Genomic DNA, 27608 nt, shown 5'->3' with positions numbered 1-27608 from the left:
ACTTGTTGCAACGTACAAGCTGGCTGCACTGTAAATTTACGTGACCACCACATTCAAACGCAACTTAAGATGCAGGAAAAAATTAGACTGGTGACGTATCAAGGGGAACTTAATACAGTATAGACCACTTATAACGTAACCACTTATAGTGCAGGACCGGATATAGTGCAGTCTTTTCAGACTCCCGTTAATTTTCCCATAGCACTCCATGTATACACGTATCGCTTATAGTGCAGTTGCAGGTAACGAAATACTGGTTACAGTGCGGCTGCCTGGGACTTTGGAAGTTAGCGGAGACGGCGAACGCTCCCCTCAAACGGGCGCCCCAAGGAGTGCTCGAGGGAAAAAGACGAAGTGGAGGAGAAGGGCACGTGGTGCGAACGAACAGCCAGTGAGGCTGTAACCAGAATCTTGAGTGCGAGTCGTAAATATCACGGCGTGCATAGCGAGCGAGGGCCACGAAACGGCCAACGCTCGCTTCACGATAACGGCAGTAAACGAAACTTCAGCGAGCGAGCGAGCGGGCGGCGCCGGCACGGCACGGCGAAGGGTGCACGCGGAGACCATGGAATGTGAGTAAGGAGGGTGGCAGGGAAGCGGATTTTGCCTCGGAAACTCCGCCGGTTCGGTGGCTCCCCTCGCCCTCCCTCGTAGCTCCCTCACTTTCGACTGTCACCGTGCGCGCCCGCCGCCGCTACAGCCGGCCCGGTGCCAGCTCCCCGAAGTTTCGTTTTCTGCCGTTATCGGGAAGCAGGCGTTTGCCGGCGTGGGTAGTTTCGTTGGCCGGCCTGGGACAGCACCGCTGCTTCCCTCTGCGCCGTAGCTGCAGCGTGCAAGGTCAACACCTGACAAGAATGTAAAGGAAGCATAAAGGAGAAAGAAGGGTTCACTGCCGTTTTCTACGCGTGGCTACGATAGCGTGGCTGAGACGTCGGCACGTACACGCATGTTCCGGCGCAACGCAGAATCGGCGACCTTGCCATTTGAGAGAGGGTGAAATGTCCGCCGCATTTTTTTTCTTTTCTTTTTTTTGGTTTGTTCGCACGCAACATTGAGGGATCTCCCCTAAGCTTTTACTCTATGGCGGTGCCGGAGCAATGCCGGTCGGAGGCGCCGCCGTGTGATTTGGTTCGAATTAACGAGATTCGACTGTAAGTTGAATGCAAACGTTCTAGCCGCATTCCTCGGCTGTCGCATACGCGTGGCGGCTCGGTGCACATGTTTTGCATATGTGCGGGCCTTGAAAACTTGTTTTGGTTATAGTGCGGTACCGCTTATAGTGCGGATATTCGCGACTCCGGTGACTTACGTTATAAGCGGTCTACACTGTACATGGAAGTCAATGGAATTTAGGTCAGGACCAAGAAAATGCCACGTAGCAGCCGGGAAAACGCAGCAGCTAGGAACTTATTAATAGGGTGCCACTATTAGGAATTTTTTCAGCAAAAAATTAATTTATTTTTTCTTGATTTTGTGGGTTTTGATGATATGAATTTTGGGTGATACGAATATTTCACACGACCCCGCGAGATTCTTATCACCGAGATTTTACTGTATTTAGCTGGCCTTGATGTGTTGCTTTCAATTTGTGCATGTGCTCAAACTTGCCTGAGATTCTGTCACAACAATCGGTGTAGCTGCCGACTTCCCATTGACCTTGTCGGGGACAGACACCTTCCTGATGCGCTTCAGGGGCGGCTCCATGGGGCTCTTGATGATCATGTGCGAGGCACTGCCATCTGCACAAATGTAGAAACAATTCTAAGGAAAGCAAGTGACAACACATAACTGCCCCTGTTGATCAGCCTTTGCTTAGAGGACGTTGCATGCTTTCATTAAAAATTAAATTCTGGGGTTTTATATGCCAAAATCCCAATATGATTATGAGGCAAGCCGTAGTGGGGGTCTCCGCATTAATTTTGACCACCTGGGATTGTTAACGTGCACCCAATGCATGGCACACGGGCGTTTTTGCATTTCGCTCCCATCGAAATGCGGCTGCCGCGGCCGAGATTCGATCCCGCGATCTCGTGCTTAGCAGCACAACGGCATAGCCACTAAGCCACCGTCAGGTCCATGCTTTCATTCATAGCTTTACTGGACTGTTCAGTCACCACCTCATTAAACAGTGAATAAAGTTAAACCTGCATATAATGAACTTCAATATAACAAAATTCTCTATATGTAACAAAGTATATACTGAAATGAAAGCACATATAGAGCTGCGCTCAAATTTCGCATTAGGGAGTATCGTAATCGTTGGTGAATTTTTTTTATTATTTCCAGCTAAAACTAAAATGTTTTGCGTATAAATAAAGTTATACTTTGAGACTTATTTTTCTTATGTCACCTAGCAACAAGCCAATGACACGCCAGATGCAAGGTCAATTCACATGGTTGAGAAGGCGAAGCTATAATGCGGTTCCAAACCAATCAGCAGCAACATCAATTATTGTCATGTGATTTAACACAGCAAGCCTCGAACAGCAAAAGTTCCTTTCTTCCCACTGAGAAGTTGGCCATGCGAAATGTAGATGGCGCTGCCGTGCCTGCACAAGCTGCCATTGCAGGACATGTGGGCTTCTATGGGAGCTTCACTACCATGTGAACATATACCTTACGCCAGGATGCTTGAGTTATGCGCCAGACATGTCACCGAAGCAAGCGAGGCTGGCTGCGCATGTGAGTGTTGGCCTGTTCAGCGTCCCGTTTGTCCTTTTTTTTGTGTGTGTGTGTGTGTAGCTCTGGTCTGTTGGGCTCTTGGCGCATTTTTGCATTCCTTTTACACGGCAATCCTGCGCTATTGGGCCATGGCGAGGTGAGAAATTTTATTTGACAGTCTACGCTGCATTTCAAGCAATTCAGGCTTAGGGCGTGCTGGCCGTACTGGGCGTTGTGGCATGGCGCAGTTAGTTTGGTGTGTACTGAATCTTACTGGGACATGTTTGCGACTCTTTCTATGGCCCGCAAGAATTACTGTGACTAATTTCGGTACTTTTTGGGGTACTTATGTCTTCGCCATATATTATGTATGGTATTGGTTGGGATAAGTATGGTGTTTACTACGCCATGTTTGTAAAAGCGAATTGCCTTTGTTCGTGATGTCGCCCATTCACCACTTTCACATGTTTTGCTCGGCATGCAGTTTTCGTATTGGGTCTAAATACCAAAATGATATATGCTTGTAATTTTTTTTTTCAGCTGATGCCGTTTGGTGGAGTTTCAGACAGGAACTACTGCTGCTTATGTAGCGCCACAACAATGGAAGAACACACAGAAAGCCCGGATGGAGCATTTTTATAGAGCAAAATAAACATTTCCTCATTTCACAAGGCAATGAGTCTAAGTAATGAAACTGCATGTTGTACAGAGAACAGCTTTGATGAAGGCTTGTAAAGATAATTTGCAATGGTATTTTACTAAATAAAAAAACTATTCTGCACGAAGACAGCGTGCGGTTGGGCAGTAGAAGCAAAAACAAATGCCGCGCCAATCAGCGCAGCCGGCGTAACACATACTAGCTAGCATTCAAGCTATGCGCGCCTAAAAGCAAGACCGGAAGTGTGGTTCAGTTGTTCAGATCAGCCGCTTGGTGGACTACAGTCAATTCAGCCACTGGACTCTGTGGGAGTGTCAGCTCTTTTGAATTTGTTTCTCTGTGAGCCCGCTATTAGTCACAGGGACAAGCTGGATGCAAACGTGCGGCTGGCTTCGCTTCGTGCCACCGATGTGAAGATAGTGTCAACCTGGTATGAATCTTATCTTTTGTTACCCGCTCTCAAATTCAAAAAAATGAATTTTTTTTCTCATTCAAATTTGCTACTTCCAATTGCCCGCTAACTAGGAAAATGTTGCGGCCCCTTCCGTGTAGAAAAAAATCTATAGGCGAGTGTACTTATCTGCATACAGTCGAACCCACTTATAACAATATTCAAGTGCCACGAAAATTCCATTGCTATAACCGGGTTGCATTAAAAAATAAAATATATAGGGGGTGGCACAGCTGTTGCGAAAAAACTACAATGACGGAGAGGCCTGTGCCCCTAGCCACCACCTTCCTCCATCTGGCTCCTGATTGTGCTGACACGTTTAACTGTTTAACTCTGCTTCCTGCACATGCTGATCGCGTGTAACAAGTCGCGGCTGTTGGCGTTCAAGAATGGCACTGCTATAGAAAACCTCGTTAATTCGGATTTCACGGGACCGAAAAAATGTCCGAAATAACCGAATTATCGAGGGTACCAAGAAAACAATTAACATACTTTTTACGTCAACACGCTTTTATTTACTGAACGAATCATCAGAATCCTGTTTCTATTTTGCACAAAAGCAACGCGAAAGCTGCAAAGGCCTCGCGACTTTTGTCACAGCGCGGCGCGCGTCTTCATCCGTGACGCTTTTCACTGCCGCGCGCACATCCCGATTATTTTTCTGCCAGTGTCGGCAGGTCGCCGCCCATCGTGATCTAGACAGTGCTATTCACCCTCGACAGCTTTGCACTGAGTAAAAACGAAACTATTGTTTGCCGCAACCGTAGCTGCTGTCGACGCGATCATGGACCTTGCGGTTCTGAAGGCGCGCGGCCGATGCACGCACTGAGTCCGCGCACTTAGTCAAAACGAAACTACCACTTGCTGCAACTGAGGACGAAACCGCGGTCGCTACCGACGCGATCATGGTTGCCGACTACTCACTTATGAAGGCACACTGCCGACACGGGTACCGAGTCAAAACGAAACTACCGTTTGCAGCAACTGCGGACGAAATCGCGGCCGTTATCGACACAGTCATGGATGGTGACTACACAGTCATGAAGGCACACAGTCAACGCGGTGCTATGCGCGGCAGTAAATGCAAGAATAAATTCTTTAAAGGCACAAATAGGCATGAAGCATTCTGGCGTTACTGTCATTCCAGTACGATTTTCACTGATGACTATGGCAATGCTAACTCCGTTGCTTCGTTTTGGTGGACGCTAACGCCGTTTTGGCTCTATTCCGTCGCACATTTGCGGCACTCCGCCAGCCCAGCGTTATCAGCGCAGTTGGCGCGATCCATTCGTGTTCCGGAGTGTGGCGCAGCGAAGAGCTATGGGCACAGCCCATTCGTGTTTGAAGGCAACAGTATAGAGGCGTGCAAGGCTGGCAATGTGGAGAAGGATGGAAAACAGCGCGCGGCGGCGCACGACGGCTCAAATTTCTTTTTTCTTTTCAAAGAGTTTCCATTCCATGCCCTTTCGGCGCAGACACCCAGTAGCCGGACTTCATCATTATAACTGATAATGCGGCATGGTGGCATTGTAGTAAGCAGGTTATTTCAACATAGAAAACATACAAAAGTTGACTGTGCAGCATCTTCTCATCGTTACAACCGATATATTGTTAAAATCGGTATCATTATAAGTGGGTTTGACTGTATATGGTTGAATTTCAATATAACAAGCAAATGGCTAATTTTACAGACTTCGTTATATAGAGGTTTAGCTGTACTAACACCACGGTGTAAGATATATACTCTTTAGGTGGGGAGACACTTCTCGGCTTGCTTGCTAGATGCGATCGGCCAGATAAAGTAGCAACGGCACGCGTCTATCGGGCCGGTGACGGCAGCGGATCCGTATCAGCGGAATGATGCAACTTCAGTTAGAACGCAGGCGAGAGCTTGCGCGGACAAGGAACGTGCGCGTGCCCTCTCCCCCAAGTTCTCCCCTCTCCCCGGTGACCTACTTTCACGCGTCACTAAATAATTTCGGATTTCCCGCAAAGCGCTGGTTGCTATACCAATGGGAGATTAAACCAATAAAAAGTTTTCTGTGTTGAAGTTGCGTCATACTGCCGATAGGTATCCACTGCCGTCATCGGGCCGATCGGCGCGCGCCTTTGCTACTTCATCTGGTCGATCGCGTCTGGCGAGTGTCCTCACCTAAAGAGATTTATATTACACCGTGACTAACACTCACTTGTGTAGTAAATTATTCACTCTCCTACTACTAACTTCCTGATACAATATGCCAGAGAAGAAGGCAACAGTAAATTAAGTCATCCAAACATTTCGGTAATGTACAGTTGCAAACAAATGAAACAAATGTGGGAAAGTGTAAAACAGACCACCTTGTATAAGTAGTAACTGGAGAGCACAAGTTCGCATTATTACTAGGGACATGCGAACATTCAAAATTTCGAATGCGAATCAAAAAGCTTTGGTTATTCAATTCATATTCGATTCGAGAGCTCACTATTCGAAGTTGTTGAATACTCGTTTCGTTTGAATACTGAGGGACCCAGAAGTAGTTTTTGAAGTCTACCAGAAGCACTGATGCATGTGTAGAGTCTTCAGAATTATTCTGCTGCAGGAGAACCATGGTATTTGCGCAGACGCACAAGTTCGTGAGCGAATGCATGGAGGAAATCATTTATGCACAATAGTTTGCAGTTGCTAAACATGCATCTCTCGCCTTAGGCAGCCTACGAATTTTCTCTCCAAATTTCGGCAATTCTACTTATTTTTTGGGCAATGTATGCTTGGCTCCTTCAACGAGCACTACAGTTCTACGTGCATCTACTGAAGTGCTTTTTGTTTACTGAATTACTGTCATTGCCATAGTGCACCAGATACAGTTGCATTTCCTTTAGTAGCAATTAAAAGCTGTTCAAATGAGCTAGAGTCTAGTTGATAGCGGCGTTAAATGTATCAAATGATGTAACTAAACCTTGTGGTGCCAAGCAGATTGCAAGGGTGTTTTTATATTTTACTTTGTTTAGAAGTGAAAATATCCGATATACGAAACTTGTATTTTTTAATATTCGTATTTGATTAGAAAATTTCACTATTCTCACACCCCTATTACACCTCCAATTACCAACAGTGACAAAGGATCCAAACTTGCTGTACAAGCTGAAATCATGCTGACATCACAAAGAGCAGCAACTGCAGATACGAAAGAACACATTCTAGCTGGCCCAATTTGTTTGTGCTTAATTTGTCGGTGACGATACACTGTGAATTACGATTCATGCAGGCTACCAGTCTTGTTATTCTACAAAGTTCCGTGAACTGCTGTTCTTTTTGTCTGCAAGAGACCCAGTACAGCCTCCCGCATTTTTAACTATATCGCGCGAGCATCTATCACGAATCATTTTAGCGCCTTTAGGCGGCAATAATCAGCGAGACCAGCAGAAGTACTCTCAAGTGCACAAGGCACTCTTCTGTGCAAGAGTCGTCTAATGCGGTGTTCCCTTCAGGACGACGTACGACCATATTATTATAGTGTTCTCGCGCGATATAGCTAAAAATGCGGGAGGCTGTACATGGCTGATTGACTAATCAATTGACTAAGTGGCAGATTTGAGAAAGACTGCAATGTGACCCATTCCAATAAACAGATGCAAAACATTTAAGCAGTCTGCATTTCCCTTTACAGGGCTCCTAGAGAATCTTAGGAGAAATTTATTATTCCTACACTAGCATCTCTCAAGCATCATCTTAAGGACAATCTGCCACAAAAAGGTTCCGTAAAAGTAACTTATTAGCCCAGTTGCAGTACAAAATTCAACCATGACTACATCAACACAAAGAAAATTGTTCCAAGCAAATTCCTCCACTTTCAAATGGTGGATCCTGATCAAAATTACGCAGCTCAACGGTATACAAAACTGAACTTTTCTGGCTGACAACTCGGAGGCATACAGGGAGGAAAGGCCAATCAGTGACAAAACACAAGAGATAAATATTAAAACACTGTTCCACTCTTACCTGCTGCCTTAAAATTGGCCCCAGAAACGACGACAAATGGTGACTGGCCAGCACCCGCACTGACTAGGGACGAGATTTGTGACTGGTCGGTCACTATGGCAATCACTTTCTGTAAAAAATAATTATTGTTACAAGTTCCATTCGAAGCGATTGTATGTTTATTAATCTCCAGTTTAGTGATGATGTACTTGTTTGCAAACCTTAGCAACCTCAAGAATATTACTTTTATTGTTGCTTGTTTGTAATTCTGAATTTGACATTACTCTGTTGTATAAAACAACTGGCTCATTTCGCTGATTGATGCTACTCATAAGTAATTCTGCCAGGTAATCAATACTGCCTGGGAGCATTCCATGCAAGGTCATCAGGTAATCAATTAGGTCAAAATGAACATCCTCTTTTCAATGACAATGACCTCACTTATTCCTGGTGCCTTCAGGGAAGAGCACTTCAAATAAATAGCTCAAGGGACCAGATAAGCTATTGCCTTCAAAGGTAATACCGTATTTGCACAGTTCTAACGCACACCTTTCTTGAATAAAAAGTACATTTAAATTTGCATGCGTGCTACAATCGTAACCAATTCTACTCAAAATCAAAAACAAAACAGATTCTCACTGAAGAAAGAAAACTCAATGCAAGGTAGCTAGCCACACAGCCATCGAACGGAAGTTATTTTATGCCTTAGTTTGTGGTTGCCATTTTCTAATTTGCTGTACGTGTGGAATTTCTAATGCATTAGATGGAAATGAAGATGACTTTCTGTGGTTGGTAGGTAGACAGTGAAAAGGAGGCTCGTCGGACACCAATAGCGATTAGCCACTAAGATACAGCTGGGTGCATGTCTGTGTGCCTTTGCATTTTCCATAGTTGTTTGAATACGGTAAGTGTCGGCTCAGGTTTCATTACTTGACGTCTGTGGTAGAACCGGCACAGGTTATTTTTTGGATATTTCGGCAGTAACATAACTGTGCATTACAATCAGGGACACGCTAGAATCTTGCAAATACCGTGCATGTCAGAAGTACAACATGATGAAATGAAATGACCCGTGCCACAAACAAGAAAATACATTTTTTATCAATAACCTTGCTAACATTGGCAATGTTTGTGGGCCTAGAAACTTGAGTTTTGGCTGCAACAAGATGGCAAGGAACAACATACTGAAGTTCACAAGAGTGGATGCTTAGACTTGGTGGTATGCATTGCTCAAACCGAAAGCGCGAAAAACACTGAGACAGAGATGGACACTCAGACAGAGCACTGCGGTGTTAATCCCTGTCTCTGTGGCTGTGCTTTTCGCACTTCTGGTTTGGACAACATACTGTAAGCAAGCTTTTCAATGAGCTTATATTTTTCACGCACCTATATCACATGTTAAAATTTTGAAACGGTTTCCAAACCCAAAATATGTCAGCTGGCCACTCACAGATGAAACATTGCCCCACAAACAGTTTATGGGTCCATGCTATCAAAAATTGCAGGTTGAATTTAGGTAGTCAGCTGGACTCTTGATGTTTCATAACATACCACTAAAAAGTTAACTATGTTATATTCTAGGTACACTTTACTTTAAACACCTGAATTCATAGACTAGCAGCGTAATTCTAAAAGAACCTGCTTGCTGCGGCAACAATAATGCTATGAGGGCTCAACAATAAAGCTATATCTAGTAGGCTCATTGCTAAATACATTTACCCCCATAATCAGCCCAAGAAAATTGCATGGAAACATTCTAATTCAGACAGCATATCATTGTGCCCCTCTACTCGCTTCCCTGAGCCTGGCTTGCTACTTGGCCATAAAGCAACACCTACATAAGCTACGCAGTAAGACCTTTGTCAAAATTATTCTGCAAAGCAGTGACACATCTCATAGCCTTCAGACAAGACTTCCTGAACAATTTCTTAGCAAATAAAACACCTAGCTAGGAACTCACCTGGTTTCCAGCACTGGCAACATTGGAAAGAGAGACTTCACTGGTAGTTCCATCGGCAGCAACAGTGTGCTGATCCTTCACCCAGTTCAGAGCCAGTTTACCAGCATCTGGGGATTTGAAGATGGAAAGAAACAGTATAACTCTGCTGATACGTTTTTCACAGGACCGTAAAAAAAAACAAAAAAAAAACATAAGAGCCGGGAAACGCGAGAGCCAAGAAACAGGAAAAATTGAGAAATGAGAGTAATGTTGAACTGCATACAATATTATTTTAATTCTTACGTGTGAAAAAAGTTGAAGTTTCACCCAAAAGCCGATTGCGATAGCAAATTAGCCGAGAGCAATACAAAGCAAGGATAGTAGTTTTATCGTCCGTATAAACTTGTAAACATTCGCTTATTAACTATATTAACAAGCCTGGTGTCAGCGCCCACAGGCAAACAGCACCCACAGGCAAACACTCGATGAGCGCGGACACGCGCTGTCAAACACTGGCGTGAGGAAGCACCGCTGCAGCAGCGAGCTAAGTGACCTTCGTGCTGTTGTCTATCGCTTCAACGTAAACTGAGTGCCGAGAACACACAGCACGCACAAAGCTACAAGCCGCCGACGCACCTACACTGTCTAGATTCTGCCCCCAACGCAGATCACTTTCAAGATACGGCCCGCGCGACTGCATGCCGCCGCACAGTATGCAGTTGAAGCCAGAGTACAACGCCGCCCGCTATCCCCCCCTCCCTCGCCGATGTCTCGAGCGCAACGGAAGAAGGCGCGCTTCTTTCCTGCATTTCTTTCTTGCGCGCGCGAGATTTAGACGCAGTCGTCGGCTCCCCTCGCATGCCTTCACTCGCACATACAGCATACAGCGCGCGGTGATGGTGTTATCGCCCTTGGACTTTACACGGAACATCTATGCGCCAAAACCAATATTAGGGCCATAACGCGTCATAGACACCATCTTTAGATAGCAAATACGGATCTCAAAGGCCATGCTTTTGCTGGTGGAAACCGAAAATATGTCATAGTTGTCGCCCTGGCACTTTGGGCGGCCAATTCCATCGTCAAGCCACCAAGCCAAGCTACATGAAAAGTCAAAATGGCCGCTCGGGCCAGCGCGGTGTGGCAGTTCGCAACGTATGATGCGGGAACGGTCCCCCACCCACAGTTGCGACAAAACAGCGAGGTTACCAATGCATTGGGTTCTATGGGAGCTGTGCCGGGAACGGCCGAAAACGACGTAACGGCCGGGAAAACGCAGCACCCGGGAACGTAACAGCAAGGTTCTGCTGTATTTGGAAACCACAAAAGTGAGAAGGAAAGACTTGACTTTGATTGTAGTGAGAGGTGCTTCAGTACCTAAAAAACGAAACTTGCCACTTGATTACAGATACTTTTGCAATAAAATATTATTGAGTAAAAGCAGAAAAAACATGGCATGCATATTACCTGCGATTTCAGTGCAAGTATTCAGTGCGGGAGCGGTGCAATTAGTAGGTCTTTCAGCATCAGTATGAAATCTGGTCCAGGTACTTAAAGGGAGTGTCTAGAATTTTTCAAGTTCTTCCCAATTTGTCTCGCAATAGAAAGCCTACCATTCGAAATGTCTAAACGTGCAGTGATTTCTCTGGAAAGCAAGTAGAAATATTTAAAAGCAGAATTTTTCTACCTGTACAGTTTCCTCTTACAAGTGTGTACGGATGTCTACAACGCTGATAACTGGATGTGATGGCAATACCATGCCAGTAAATGTGAGAAACTGGAAGTGCATCTGTAGAAATTGTTACTTTGTGTAAAATACTGAAATTATGACTAATACCCGCCCTCAGCACGTAATCAACTCCATAAGTAATAAGTTCACATGTTTCCTGCAGGCGCAGCCTGAGTAGTCAATTTAAGCCTTTTGAGCATGTCACAAAAGCGCATAATCGAAGAGATGTGACGGTGAAGACCAAGCGTCTACGGAAGAAGGCGATTTCCCGGCAAGCTAGCCAACGTGTTCTTTGAGCGTCTGCACTTTCGGAAGAAGTTCCTTCTTCGAGATTTGCCTCGAGTTATGGCGACATCGTCCGGCTCAAGACCAGTACGGATGAATACAATTGGACACTGTGTTCCTATTCATTGTATACTTTATGCGTTGGACTCATAGTGCTTGTCGTTAATTATTTACCAGTGTTTTGTTAATACTCATCTGAATTGTATTGTGATGTGTCTAGCCGAAGTTTGAACGTGTGTATGTAACTGCCTTGTTTGAAGAATATATTTTGTTGTGTATGACAACTCTGGGCTCTGACTCAATCTTTGGACTACAACCGGCATTTGCTGGTGCACCAGAGGGCCCCTTATTAATTGCCCTTGCTTTTGTGGGTTTATTTTCGAAAGCTGATAAGTCGGCTTCGAATTTTGGCCCGGCGTTGGCACCTCGTTCACAAGGTGGGTGATAGTGCAATGATCAAAAAGGTACATTGCGGTGAGGAATGACTATACTGGTGTTGTGACGACGCTGGCATGCCTTACATGCGCAATGCATTTTTGACACCTTGAAAAAGACAGCAACCTTCCCATCACTCCCACAATGCTACTCACACTAGTGAGCGTCGGCATGTCAAGAGGGCATAATTGAGAACCTATCAAGGCACTATACTGTTTGTCTGCACAAAGGCATAGCCACTTTTCAACATATGCTTAATGGAAATAATGAAGAAATTACTCTCTCATGAGCGAAGAAAACTTAGCAGAAGAATATAAAATACCATTTCAGGCAATATAATGAATCCAAACAAAATAACTCCCCCTGCATGGGTTTTTGGCTACGTGAAGGTACACAGATTGGTTCAACTGTTTCACTGTTGAGCGACGCCTTAAGTCCTCTTTACCTCACTTTCAGAGCCAAATTAAAAATATACTCCCTTGTATATAGGACAAGTACTTTTTACTTGATTAGTTGAACTGAGGAACAGTATATAGGTAGTTTTGGGAGCTTTTTCGTGTGTGCTTGAGATAAATGTGTCAATATGTTTGCATTGTGTTTCTGCCTGTTTTGGGAACGCTGAAGTTCGTGACACTGATAAGATCTCTTTACGTACGATTTTCGGGCGCCAACGTGTAGCGATCAAGAACACAAAAAAAGAAAAATGACCCAACAGAGTTACGCTCATTTTAGAGCGCAGCTCTTAGGCGCCTGTTCCTGTGGCGAGCGTCGGCATAACAGAGCAAACGAGCACAGCGAAAGATGAAAGCAAACGCGGAGCGCAGCAGGGGATGAAAGGCACGAGGATGAAAGCGGAGAGGAGGGTGCAGTGGAACAATGAGGCGGAAAATGGAGGAGGAGGGTATGGCGAAAGGGTGGGAAGCGTAGTGCAGCGACGATGGCTACAAGATGGCGCCAGAGTAGCATGCATAGTCTGGGAGGTATGTCGGCAGTGGCTGCCGTAAATAGCGCCCACGCGTCACCCACGGCACTGGCTCTAGCGATCTTTAGATTAGCGCGTCTGTCGCACCCCACTTCACTCCATTTGCAATGTGCCGCATGAGACAGATTGTCTGCACCAGCCAATATATCGCGAAACGAGATACGTTTTCTCGGCCACTAGATCCCATGTAAACAAGAAAAGGCGCGCTGCGCACGATTGAGAACAGTAGCTGGCCACCGCATCAGCTTGCCCACAATATTCGCCAGCCCATCTAATGTAAAAACGTTGGCCCACACTCAGTTTCTTATTCCGGTACCAGCAAATCTCCTCGCAGGTTGTCGCACGCCGTATTCACGGCTATTGCTGCCAACCCTATTGCAATTCCCTGCTGCAGGCGGAGCGATGTGAGCATCACGTTTCGCTCCGGCGGTATCTAGCACTGCCCACCAGCTTGATATCATTTCGGTTTCCTGTCGCTGTCTTAACACTATGCATTAGGAAAATAAGAAAATGTGTCTCAGGCTGCCGAAGTCCCACCAGCTCAACGTGCATCGGTGTCTCATGCCTCGTGCCGTGACAATTCGCACAACACTTCGCTTTATGTAGATGTCAACTACAGTTGAGTCTGTCAAACTTTTTAGTAACTTCGAATTGTACCTTTTACCGATTAGTACATTTTCTTCTTTTTTTTGTTCAGAACATATGAACAAGGTTCTACTGTACTTTGTTGCTCAGCTGCACAGTGTCAATAGCCACCATTACACACCTATGGCCCATGGTGTAGGGATATAGCCTAATGTGGTGTGTCCACAGTGCTGCGTCCACGTTTGTGAACGTGACTGTCTTTGTCAGTTCTGTAGAGTGGTGGCCAAGAAAAAGCAGGAGGTGAATTCAGGTGAATTGATTGAAGCCCCTGCATGCTCAACACGCATTCATTTCCCTTCCAATATATTCTGTACTACTACAGACGATCACTTTGCTGAACGTATTAAACCACGTTTGACTGGACATCCAACATACCAAGTTCCCGAAGCAATGTAGAAAGATATTTTCTTTGCTCGTAATGGATGCAGTCTAATGAAACTGTGCATGTGCATGTGATTCAATATACTATGCAAAAATGAAGTGTAGAAAGACCAATTTTTCTTTGCTCGTAATGCATGCAGTCTATAATGAAATTGTGCATGTGCTTCAAGCCTGTGATTCAATACTTTATGCACAAATGAAGCATTCCTGATGGCACAATAGACAATTACTTTCTGATTATAATGACTCATCAAAACATGCATAAAGCACTATTCTACCACCTTGTCTTTCTTGCAGTGAAGTGTTGAGTGCCTTGGAATAAAGTTGTGTAAGTTTGACACATTTATTAATAGTCCGTCAGAATTCACCACTGAGGGTGTTATAATAGCAACAGTCTTGCTAGTTTTGATGTTGTGCCTACAATTCAACATGTCCGAAAGTAACACCGATCAATGCAAGAACTACGCAAACAATGGCACCACAGAAACCAATAAATTGTTACCGTAAACAGGACATCAGTCAAGGTTATTATGTTAAGACTTGTAAAATACAGCCAGGGCATGTAAAAAGTGAAATTGTTACCTTTAGTTTAAGTCAGAGCATGGCTGCTGCCTTTCAATGTGAAAACATGCGCCTTTGCAAAGAACACCATGATAAGAGCCTATGGAAGATATACAAGTTGGGCATCACTGCCAAGTGGCATCAACAAAGATCACCTGTGAGCGATATAGTCTGGCCACCTTCCAACGCTGAAGCCACAATGGTGGAGTTGTCTGCAGGCAGCATGGTAATGCCATGTGTCTCGAGCCACTGAACTGCCTCGTTTGAAGACAATGTTGCTGGCAAGAAAAAAATGGAGCAGATGGAGGCAGGCAGTGTATACTGAACATGAAACACAAAAAACGCACAACAAGCACTTCAACGTGTATATAAAGTCACTAACATCACTATTTTCGTTTAAAAGAGCTCACACGGCTCTTTTGCTTAAGGGGCCATTGCAAACAGAAAAGTGTGGCACGTAGACCAGAGTGCACAGAGCAGCAAATAGACAAGGAAAAAAAAAAAAGGCGAGGCTCGCGGCAAAATGCGACATGGTTTTTCAGCTTGGGTATAAGAGAAACCAGAGAAGAAAACTCGCTTTTAAACGCTAGTCGAGGCGGAAGGAGGGAGTGTCTTAGTTGGCAGTGCAGCTTGCCTCCTGGCGGTATGGCAACATGGCATTTCAATTTCTCCTATCTCCTTGCCTGCCCTGGGACCCCATTTTACCTGCCAAGTTCTGCATCACTACCCGTTCCTTGATTATCTCAAGGTGAATGGAAAAAGAATTACGAAAATTGACACAGGCAAACAAAAATTATTCATCTTACAAATTCAAAATAAAAGCAGAAAAAAAAAAGGCATACGCTTTCACATTTCATTCACCCATCAAGGACTTATTCTGCTTCTAATGAAATGTGGCTTTCATTCAGTGGTAGAGGAAGCTGTCTTCCCAGTGTAGCTTTCCAACACCAACCCTTAGCCACGTTTTCCTATGGACTCTCATTACCTTAGCAGAACGCTGGTAGCTACATTTTCTGACAATTTCTTCCACCACGCAACTGATAATACTTGTGTTGTGTCATTGTTTCCACAGAAGAGTAAAAAAGAAATAAACACTAGTACACGCTAATGATTGTTCCTGCCAACACGATTTCATAGTAGAAAGTTAGAACTTGGCCCTTGCAATATTATCTCCACGTGTTGTAGTTGACGTCAATATGGCAAGATGCCGCCACCTGTGCTGTTGAGTAAGCTTGCCTCCAGTGTAATGGTAAACAGTTTTAATACAGGCAAGTTAAAACTCACTAACGAGTTTCTCTCATATGACGGAATTGAAACGCAATATCCTGAGAATAAGTGAGGCGCCATGTGGCGTCCTATATGATGAAACACCTTTGGAAGAACCTGAATCACCACTGAGCCTAGCGCAACACAACATGAGAGTGCGCCAGAGAATAGCTATAACCTACTGACTGTGCTTTGTGTCAACCGTTGGACAGTGCACCTATAGTGTCAGTTGTAAATGTTTTGTCATTTATATTGCACACAGCTCTCCATTTCAAATAGTGTAAAATGCTTCTTTTTTTTTTTTTTTGTCACAGAGTAGCAACTTGTAAGGCACTAACAAGTACAGTATGACCTGCATGACCAACCACTCAAAATGAACAGTGTCACATGCCTTCTACCTCCCACATCCGCTGCCAAAAATTGTCGGTGTGCAACAGTGCCAAAACTAATTTCTGCAGAAAATTAAACAATTAAATACTTCGATTTCGGAACTTTCATTGCTGCTGAAGCATCAACAGGGCTATAGCAAGGAAAAGTGGAATAAAAACAACATCCGTAACTTGGGGTGCAGGACCAATCAAAAATTCTTGCAATAAGACACTCCCTAGATGGCAACCCTACAACAGCCAGTGTAACCAAAATTTGCAATGGAGCCTGGTGAAGGATGCAGTAATACATAATCTAATGAGTGAGGCCCACATATTGTTCCATCGTTATGACGAACAAATACAAGTAGTGCCAAGAGAATAGGCTAAGAATTTAACTTTTTACTAGGTGAACTTGTGCCCAGAAGCAAGCAACACTAATCACATGCGGTGAGCACGGTTGTCAGATGTCAAGTGTGACCACATGGATCAACTATTTATAGATGACTCATCGTACATGCCAGAGTAATCACTGCTGCTAGCATACATTTGGGAAAGCACAACACTATTCACTGTGCATGCATAATCCTATAAGACAGGCCTTCTTTGCTACAGAATTTGTGACATTCAAGAAATTTCAGCTACTATGTCTTGCACCAAGTGACAACTTGATAACAGTAATCATTAAATGACAAAAAAACAACAACATGGCATTGCAATATAACGAAGCACTGATATAACAACGCCCTTTTTTGCAGAACCACCATGTTCATTCTAAACAGATTCGATTGCATAACAACTACTTTTTGTGACACATTACATACATTTTAAGTGAGTTCAACTCTATAAGCAGATGTTATGAATGGCAGTTCAAGATAATTAACATCTGAAAGCAGTTGCTGTGACATAGTCTAGTGTGAACAAGGCTAACAGAAAAAAATTGGGACGGGACAGAGGGCTAACTTTTTTCCGTTAGCCTAGTTCGCGCGCTAGTAATTATGTCTCAGCGACTGCATCAAAATCAACTAGCCAAACTCTCTTCGTTAATTACTCTGCACCTGAATCCCTAAGCTGATTCTTAGCTATGAGATGCTATGATTGAGAGCTTTGGATCAATTCTCAACAGCTGTGTTTCCTAGAGGTGCACCATAACATTGGCAAACTAGTATTTTCACACTGTCCTCTACAGCACACAGCCACTATGGGCACAAATCAAAACAGTGAACTCATTCAAAGAAACAGAAGCCACACAGACATCACAACAGGCGCAACTGAAAGTGAGCTTTAACAATGCCCCATTCCAGTTAGAGCTGGATGAGCTAAGCTACACTTAGCGAGCATAAGCCTTATCATCCTCAAACCATGCCTGCAAATTTAATAACCTCATCACACCATTTAATCATCTCCCTGATTCGAATGTGCTTCTCTTCCTTTCGCAACCATTCTGCTACTGTAATTGATAATCAGTTAACTGCTCTATGTACTGCTTGCACTGTGCAGCTTTCAACCTTCTCAACTTCCCTTCTATAAGCTTTGCCCTGCAAATCTCTGTCGTTTACTCTGTTATTTATATGGTGCGTTTAAGTTGGTGCATTTTCATCATTCCTTTCTTCCTATCAATGTCTACTAGTATGCTGTCTTGTATCTACTCAGGTTTGCTTAATTCAATGCAGCTGTTTTTCTGGTTTTTATGCTTAATGCTTTAGCGTTAGGTCATGGGACAGCAGACATGCTTGCTTCATGCGAAACATGCATCCTCTAAACAAAGCAGCATCAGATTGAGAGAAGACAGAAGAGCAAAAGGGGAGAGAGAGAGAGAAAGCGGGCTCACTTGCATTGGGGGCAGTGGCCTCTGCAAGTGCTGCAAGAGTGGCCAGGACAGAAGGGCTTCCCTGGTCACCGCTCACTGAGGCCACAGGCAGAGAGAGACCCAGCACCGGACACCCGTTAGTCACGAGCAGCGTTTCTCGCACTACTCTACAATGGTTCTAGGGACAGACAGCTCAGTGGCCATGTCTATGCCAAACTGTCATGATGCATTCAGGTGCGAGCAAGCAGGTGTGCTTTTACTGAAACAAAATGTTTGTTCGTTCTAACATGTGTTGTGTAATCCTGACCTTGAAGATCTTATGAAACAAGCAATAGTAATACTTTGCTGAAGGCACTTAATGGCTTTGAATCTCAAATGCCAGCAGGACTCCCAAGATTACAAAACCAGCTGGGTCACAGTGTACGCTATTGCACAAATATGCGAACCTAGGTATTTTCTTGTTGCTGTTCATACCTTAAAAGCTACTTATGTAGCTTATGGTCAAGAATGACGATTCGGCATGTACACTTGAGAATGAAATGTATTTGATTTGACCTTCAAAGAGGTACGACAGCTCACAAAGATGAAAGTACCTTCTTTGAACATGTAGCACTTCATCTCAGGTTTAAATAAAACCCATATTAACTCCATATAACCCAATGTATCATTCTTGACACTCACAATTTGATGCTTCGAAACTAACTTAAGCACAGGAAAGGTAACGTAAAGCCCATAGACGTGTATATGCTGGAGCATTTTCAGTTGTGGGTAGTTCAGAAAACCAGTTTTCTGACTAATTAATTACTATACTAATCATCTGCTCAAAAACATTTCAGTGTTTTTTGTATGAATGTACGAGGTCTGTTAGAAAAGCATCCGACCTTATCTTTTTTTGCATGGATATGAAACAAGCGCGCTTGCATCAGCTGACCTTGAACCTTCGCGCGCATGCACAAATTTTTTCCCGTCTGCCAATAGCGTCAGCCACTGGGACGCAGCATTTGAGTGAGGTAGTGCGCAGTGCTCTCGTCAGTTTTTTTATTGCAAGGAAAATGACGGAGCGACTGGAGCAGCGCTACTGCATCAAATTTTGTCAGAAACTGGGCGACAGCCAAGTGGAAACCATTCGGAAGATTCAGACGGCTTTCGGTGACGATGCTATGAGCAGCACACAGATTAAGGAGTGGCACAACCAGTTTAAAAACGGCCGCATATCGGTGGAGAGCAAGCCACGCTCCGGTCGGCCATCAACACGCCGAAATGACCAGGTCATTGCCGAAGTGAATGCTGTGGTGATGCGGGACCGTCGTGTGACTATGCGAGAAATTGCGGAAGAGGTGGGCATCGGCACTTTTTCTGCACATTCTATTATGACCAAAGATTTGGCCATGAAGAGAGTTGCGGCGAAATTCGAGCCTTTCGAGAAATTGTCCTCCGTCGCCTACGTGATGCTGTGCGGTGCAAGAGACCGGAGTTGTGGTCAACAGGAAATTGGCGTATCCATCACGACAATGCTCCTGCACATTCCGAATCACACTTGATTCAGACCTTTTTGGCAAAAAAACCAGACTCCTGCAGTTCAACAGGCTCCTTACTCTTCTAATATGGCCCGCTGCGACTTCTGGCTATTTCCCAAAGTCAAGAGGCCATTGAAAGGAGTGCAATTTCAGACAAAAGAGGACATTATGGCTGCAACGACAGCTGAGCTAAACTCCATTCTGAAAGAGGCCTTCTCGGAATGCTTCCAACAATGGCAGCACCACTGGGAGAAGTGTGTGCAATCCCAAGGAGACTACTTTGAGGGTGATTAGGTTTCCAACGCTCCAGTTATACCAGTTTTTTTTCTTCAGCCAAAGGTCAGATACTTTTGTAACAGACCTCGTATTTTGTATCACCAGAAATAAAGGTGAACAGCTGTTTTAATTTTCCTCTATGCAGGATGATATTTGGGCTTTCTGAGGATAACTACCAGCTAGATACAAGAAATAAAAAGAAAAAGAAAAGACAAAAGGCTAGCCCCTGGACCTGTCTTCAGAACATATCCAATCCAAATGCTCAATCATCTCGTAGCAGTGACCAAGTATACAAATAGCTTTTCTTGATACCACAGCTAAGGCACCGGTGAAAAAACATGGATTAACATGAAAAATGGTACTCTATGTTCTTTACTATATTCCTTCACATAAAGTAACCAGTGACCACCTTGTGTTCCTTCAACAGTAGCATCAAATTGATACCCCTTTGCTCCACAGCCCGTTTTCACAATTCCTGGTTCCCCGTCACTGCTTGTTTGCTTACTGAAAGAAACCTGTATTAACCAGTGACAGCAGTGTCACTGCACACAACAAATTTGGTTCAACCACGTAACATAAAATTAGGTGCACTAACACAGAAACTGCCTACACTGTTTGATCAATTACTGAGAACATTTATAAGGTACTGCTTTACTGTGACTGCCCATGATTTAAAAGCTTTTATGTGATGCAATGGGCCCCCCAATGCAATACAATATAGTCACAAAAATGAAGCCGCTAAGCTGTGTAGAATCAGCCAATGCACAGAAACTATACAGGCCCCTAGCGACTGAAAAACTAACTTTGGCAGCCAATAAGGCTACACAGTGCATCAAAGTGAAATTGGAAGGTGACAGACATGCAACACACTGGGCACAAACTGCCTCAGCTAATAATCAGGCACGTTGGCACAGCAATGTTTTCAAAGTTAGCGCTGTGATAACACAATCATGTTACCTGACAGGTTAAAAATATTCTTTCGCATGGACTATTACCAAAGGTGCACAGATGCATGCTACTGCAGCCAAATTGCTCACAGCTCAGATCTGTCAACAGCAATTGCATGGCCGACAGTAGCACCTGAGCTGTCAACTGATAACCATTGGCACGAACATGTGTTGAGAAAAACAAGGCGAGACATCCTTCTAAGGAAGCGCATGAGTGAAGGTTTTCACATCTGATGGTGTTAATGATACAGCTTTTAGTGTAACACACTTTTCCTTTAACGTAGATACTAGTGACATAGGTCTGCTTAAAAAAGACTAAATTGTTTTCATTTTTTCCTAAATGCCAGGCGTACTGGTGGCAGAGGTTTACATTCCTGCTAAAGAATGTGGGCCCGTGCCATTGCCATATACTTTTCGTGTACAAGATAGACAGCAAATGCAACGTCCACCTGAACACTAACAAAGCAAAACAGCAAGTAGTACAAGAAAGATTTGGAGCATTGCTAATTAGGGCAACTACCATATTTTGTGCAGTTAAGATGTCCTTGCACCTGTGCCACCAACTGCTACCAGAAAGGCATTTTAAACAGTCACACAAATAAAGAGGTTTTCATGTGGTGTGCTTCCCACAGCAAGGGGAAGCGCACCACATGAGGCGATGCAGATTCACAGAGCTCCTTGCAGGGACGGGGGAACATTTATTAGAGAGCTACAAATGCTCCTTAATGGCCAGGGAGGGATAAGCACCCAGCCTTCGCTTGCGAATTTGCTAGGCAATGGCACTTGGCATTTGAGGGGAGGGAGAGGAGGCTCACCAGAAATGGCATCACGAATTGTCCCTTCCCTGATTCCCGGGAAAAGTCCCCTGTGTGAACACCACTTAACAGCATGCAACAGCACTCAAACCTTTACAAAAGCAAACCAGCATAATGTATGCACAAAATAAAGCTCCATAGACAATTGCCCTTTGTATGTCCAAACAGCCCCTCTACTATCTGTTGAAGTGCAGTGCAGGTACTTTGCTTGCAGGTGAAGCCTCACGACAGCATGTATTTTTTTTTTTTTTTTTGTGCTGGTTAAATCTTGCAAAAGTATGGTATGCAAGCCTTGCATACCATACTTAAAAAAAAAAAAAAGCCTTGAAGGCCAACTTCAACAAAATTTCACTTTGGCTAAATTGGTTAGAGAGAGAGAAAGAGAGGAATTTATGTACAGAAAGGCTCTCCAAAAGGCTCTTGGAGCTCTCCAAGTGAGTCGCCTCACTTGGAGAGCTCCAAGTGAGGCGAGGCAAGGCACGATTGACTGTAGTTGCCAGAGAGAGGACCAGGTGGCGTAAGTGGTGCGGCGATAGGGGAAGGAAGATGCAGGGGGAGCGAAGTGCGTGTGGTGTGGCGTGTGCGGAGGGACAGCACGTGGACAGTGAGGGGGATGAGTGGCGGAGCGCGCTAATGGAGTGAGTGTTTGCAATGAACTTGTCGGATTGTCGTTTGTAACAACCTTGTTCATTAAGATTTCATGGGACCGAAAAAAATGTCCACGTTAGTTGAATGTCGAATTATCGAGGGTATGAATAAAACAATAAAATGCTTGCTACGTAAACATGCTTTTATTTACTGACTGAATCAGCAAGTCATGTTTCTATTCTGCGCAAGAGCAGTGTGGAAGCTGCAATTCTCACCTCGTGACTGATTAGCACTCTCAGCGGTGAAGGCCTCGCGACTTTCTTTGCAGAGCTGCCATGAAGCACATCTTCATCTGAGACACGCTTTTCATTACCGACCGCACAGTCCTATTTGTTTGCCAGTGAGCTGGTCGCCAACAGATCACCTGTCCACTGAGGTGTAGCCGGTGCTCGTCATCCTCGACAGCTTTACACTGAGTCACAACAAAACTAGTTTGCTGCAACCGCTGCGGATGAAACCGCGGTAGCTATTAATGCGATCATGGAGGGCGACTACGCAGTTATGAAGGCAGGCGGCAGATGCGTGTACCGAGTCAAAACTAGTCACACCCAATTTGAGATATTTATCATCAAAATCTAACGGTAAATCTAGGCCACATCAAAACCAAGCGCACTGGTAGCACAGAAAAGGCGGCCCCCCGCTATCATGTTAAACGGAACTGGCTTGGGACAACAAGAGCGAGAAAGTTTGAAACTGAACATCTCGGCCAGTCGCGGTGGCTACTGATACGGCACGCTTTACCTGGCGAGCATGTGCGGCTGTGTGCCCGGGCCAGGATTTGCCGCGACATGCCATCAGTCAAACTTTGCCCCCACACTTCTTGACAGGGTGTTACCGTCTGACGCACAGCCAGATGCACTTGGTCTCGATATTGCCTTACTGAGATTTAGAATTCGATGATGAATATCTCAAATTAGGTGGGATGTTCAATACATTAAAAAAAGGGTGTGCATTAAAATGTGATTGCCTCCAAATTTCTCATTTAGACAACTGCCCCAAAAGTATTAATAAATATGTTGAGTAATGCATTGTTAATTCAGTGATGTGATTGCCTGTGGCCGTTTTGAAGCAGCTTCTTGGAGCAGCCAAAAGAGTTTTGGAGCAGAAAACAAGCTTTTGGAGCATCTAAATGCATATTTCCAAGTGGAAAAATTGCCTCCGAGAGAAGCAAGAGTGCTTACAGGAGGAGAAATCCTAATTTAACAGGAAACAAGCACATTTTTACCAAAAATCATTTAGCTTAATATACAGTTGTGGTGCTAAAACATGAGAATCCTATGCATGATGACGAAATAATGACGGCGATGGTGTGACGACCATAGGCTATTATGGCAATGTGATGACAACTGTATGAAAACGATGGTGTGATGAAAATTAGATGAAGAAGCTGGGGTGGTGATAGTACGACTACTACAGCCTCACGATGATAATATGACCCCAAACCTCTCTAGTCTCTACTTTAGCTTTCCAGTTTGCAGGAGGCTGGCCGCTAAAATGGCAGGAACTGTAGAAGTGCTCACAGAGACGGAAATTTGGAGAACTCGACTACGGAAGAGTGCTAGGAGTGCGCATTGATCACTCGCTAAGCTACACCAACCGAAAACAGCAAAATGGCAGCAGTGCAATGAAGAGAAACAAGCTTAGTAGCATGTGCAACGAACGACTTGCCCCCATTTAAAATTTTCAGCCATGCTCTACTACTTGAACAAACCACAGGAAAGTCGCATCACGAAAAGACTTTGCCGTACCAGCAGAACGCTTTTCCATAAAGTGTTATTAAGAAAGTTGTGTGCTCTCACCTCTTAGTTTTTAAAGCACCATTTCAGCAATTGCCACCACATTTCAAGCGTGTAGTAGCCCTACTCTTGCGCCCACGTTTTACTTCCTCCATGCGCACACATGATGAGTGCATGTGATGAATGAGTTCGCTTGTTAGATTAATTAGTTTTTTTAATGTAGCAGAAAACACCTTTTGGAGCAGCTTTGGAGCACATTATTGAAAACGTAGCAGGATGTAGCAGGATTGGCCTTGTGGAGCAGTTTGGAGAAATTGGAGCAGCAATCACATCACTGGAATTCTTAATTGGTATTCTGAAGTGCACGTTAATAGCAGCAAAATATGTCCACCTTGTCTACAAACTCACATGCAGAAACGCCACATTTCCTGCGCTCATTACTTTTTATAAAAAATCCGCATGGCTAAAAAAAAAACACCCTGTATATCTGAAGGGTTAGTTATCGTTCTTATTAACAGCCCATAGCACCTAGGCAGACGACGTAGGTATTTAGTGGTTAACAGATATGAGAGATTTCAGAACTAGGCCCCCGAGATCTTCAGCATTCTGTGGGTGCCACCTAATCTCAAAGGTCATGCCTAGGTGTTGCACTGGTCATGAACATTCTCTGTTATGCATCTTTACTCGCAAGCAATAACGGCATTCTTTCCAGCATCAATATCTAAAGTGTATTTTTGTAAGCTTCTTGTGATGAATACACTCATAATATTGCATAAAAACCATTCTACAGTCAACGATCAATTTCCTGGACGACCGATTTTTCAGACATGTCCGACAATTCGGACACCTTCACGGCAATGCCACGTATCGCATAGAGTCAATGTATAAGAACATCTGAAATTTCGGACACAAAAAATTTTTGCCGGCCAATTTCCCGGGCTTTTTGCCATGACCTCAGGTACGAAACATCATTAATCGATGCCACTACCGTGGCCATTTTGATTATCTCGCTGCGTCGCACCAGCGCTCTCGCACGCATATCCGCTGGCAGCCGTAGCCACTACCGTGGCAACGCTAGGCTTAGTTACTTCGACGTTCGCTACCAAGCTTCTTGCTGTTCGACGCCGTGATTTTCATTGAAAAAATTTGCCACTGTTAGCAATGGCCGTCTTCATAATCCTCGCCCATGGCTTCGAAGCTCGGAAGCTCAGCGAGTTGCATAATGCCACTTTCCAAAAGTCAGCTTCGCCTCAGTACAAAGATGTTATGCGGTGAAGCATACACGAAGTATTGCGGTGAAACATACCAAAAAGGGAAGCGGCAATTGTCACGGGACACAGTATGCATTCCTTAATTGTACACGCGTTCACCCGCCATCTCCTACCACAGTACGAGCACCGATATGCCTTGCATGTCGGTGCTATAAGTGTACTTGCATGCCTTCAGAGCTATTTCAGACGTGTCTGTGGCTATTTGAGCCCTTGGAGGCAGTAAAACACATACATTCATTTTTTTGGAATGACCGACTTTTCGGACGTTGGCTGTATATCCACACTACCTTAAACTAGGCTTCTTATGCAGCGCAATATTTTGTTTCAGTTGGCCTTTAAGGCAAATAGTAGAGTGCACCAACAGTGTGTCTGATGCTCACCTTCTTCGGTAGTTACATTCGTGGTGGATGTGGTTGCAGCAGTCGTTGCAGTGACCGTGACACCAGCAGCAGCAGCAGCAGCTACAGAGGTGGCAGGCACTACTTTGGTCACCGTGGCTCTCTTGACAGTGTTGGTGTGTGGTGCCTTGGCAGCAACAAACACAGTACGTGCTGCTGTTGTCGCCACCCCAGTTGCCTTGGCCTGGATTATGGTGGGACTGGCAGCAGTCACGAGTCCAGTCGTGACAGCAGGAATGGCCTTGACAACCTTGTGAGCAGTGCCTATGGCACCAGCTGGGACCTACAGCAAGGACAAACTCTGGAACATGTGGCTTGGCACACCTTAGGCTGAGCTTGGCTGCAATAGGTGGTGTCCAAAACATGCAGTTGATAACATGTTTCCGGCTCTGCAATCACTTCCAGCGCATGCACTTAGCAAAAGCATGGCCTTCAGGATTAGCATCTGTTACCCAGAGGGAATCGTTACTGGGGCATAGATTTGGACACCACCTGTTATGCCACTGAGATGTATAACAGAGCAATAGTAATAACAACAATGAGAAAAACACACAGGCATTCGCATCGACATAGCTCGCTATAAAAATATAAAAAGCAGCCCTATTTATTGAACTACACTACAGCAGACTACCATTAAGATGAATTCGATTAAGCCAAATTGTCAATTATGAAGAACAATGTGCAAACATTTGGTTGATTTAAAATTGACGAAATTTTAACCCCTTCAGTGTTTTAGATGAGCTCAGCTCGTCAATACAATCCTGGTTAATTTTGCTTTGGACGAACTCTGCTCTTCAACTGGAGATAATCCCGTCTTAAAAGCGATTTGGACGAACTCGGCACGTCCGCGTAGTTCTTCTACTACATACGTGGCTGCAGTGTCAGTGTCGGAATTCCATAGTTATTTGGCTATATTTTCTTTAACTACATAGATGTCAGCACTTTATTTAGCCCCTTGAAGGCCGCGTTGATTCGGTATTCATGTTCAACAACGTAGATGGCTGCCATTTCGTCAGTGCTGGCGGGTTGCATTTATTGCAGTCTTTATTCTCTGCCACATAAATGACAGCCCTTTGTCAGCACGGAAAGACTGCGTTTTCGAAATTGTGCACTTTCTGCGCCTTGAGCAGATCTGGAACCATAGTGCCTGCCAGTGACAGCTCGCACATGAGTCGCATGCCAAAAAGAAAGCCGCTGCTCGACTCTAAAAGTGAGAGTGAAAGCAATGCGTTAGAGTTTTGTTCTTACAGCGAGGAGGATGTGATAAGACGATATTAACTTGGCCCGACAGTGGTCCAGCATGGACACTGACAGCCCCATCCGTGTCCCAAGGGGGGCTGTTATCTTTAGTGCCAAAAATTGCAACAGGGGCTGCCTTGCGACTACAAATTAAGAGTGTTACTTTGCCTTAAGACATTTCCTGTTTGTTTCAGTTCAGCTTTAGTAACATGAACTCAAAGTACACATTTTCAAGTATTTGTGGAGCTTACATTAAAAAAAAAAAAAAAAAAAAAACTGGGATACCAATTATTTGCAGATCAGGTCATTGAAGCACATGCTACACCTATTGCTTCAGTGCTCACACACATACTTCGGTGACATTGAAGGTCAGCAGGGTATCTTCATCAAATGGAGATAATGCAAGTTTCTACGCTACTCAATAAAGGTGATAAGAAAGTTTAAATTGCTGACCAGTTTCTGTGCTACCCACATTTTCCAAAGCCTTAGAGAAAGCAATTCCCACTTGCATAATTAACTCCACAAAGCCCACAATAAAATATATGCAGCTAAGTTGGGTTTTCACAATACTACTGACGACACATTGCTTCTTTATAGGTACAATAGTTTGAGAAAAGTTATAGGCGTGCAGT

The 27608-nt window shown here is 44.3% G+C and overlaps 1 protein-coding gene across 6 annotated transcripts in view; it reads right to left on the bottom strand.

Annotated features, from left to right (window-relative positions):
• LOC119456454 (GA-binding protein subunit beta-1-like) overlaps window positions 1-27608 on the bottom strand; it is a 56828-nt gene that overhangs the window by 2355 nt on the left and 26865 nt on the right. For 5 of the 6 annotated variants that reach the window (XM_037718255.2, XM_037718251.2, XM_037718249.2 and 2 more), the window contains exons 7-12: window positions 25720-26020; window positions 18151-18225; window positions 14844-14966; window positions 9692-9798; window positions 7753-7861; window positions 1609-1739 (exon numbers count right to left, since the gene is read on the bottom strand). In XM_037718255.2, coding sequence (XP_037574183.1) covers window positions 1609-1739; window positions 7753-7861; window positions 9692-9798; window positions 14844-14966; window positions 18151-18225; window positions 25720-26020 — 846 coding nt within the window. The remainder of the gene's footprint in view (window positions 1-1608; window positions 1740-7752; window positions 7862-9691; window positions 9799-14843; window positions 14967-18150; window positions 18226-25719; window positions 26021-27608) is intronic. The other variant, XM_037718248.2, reaches the window with a different exon arrangement.

The sequence above is a fragment of the Dermacentor silvarum genome, chromosome 6 (assembly GCF_013339745.2).
Source record: "Dermacentor silvarum isolate Dsil-2018 chromosome 6, BIME_Dsil_1.4, whole genome shotgun sequence".
Lineage (NCBI taxonomy): Eukaryota > Metazoa > Arthropoda > Arachnida > Ixodida > Ixodidae > Dermacentor > Dermacentor silvarum.
This window is presented reverse-complemented; position numbering and strand designations above follow the sequence as displayed.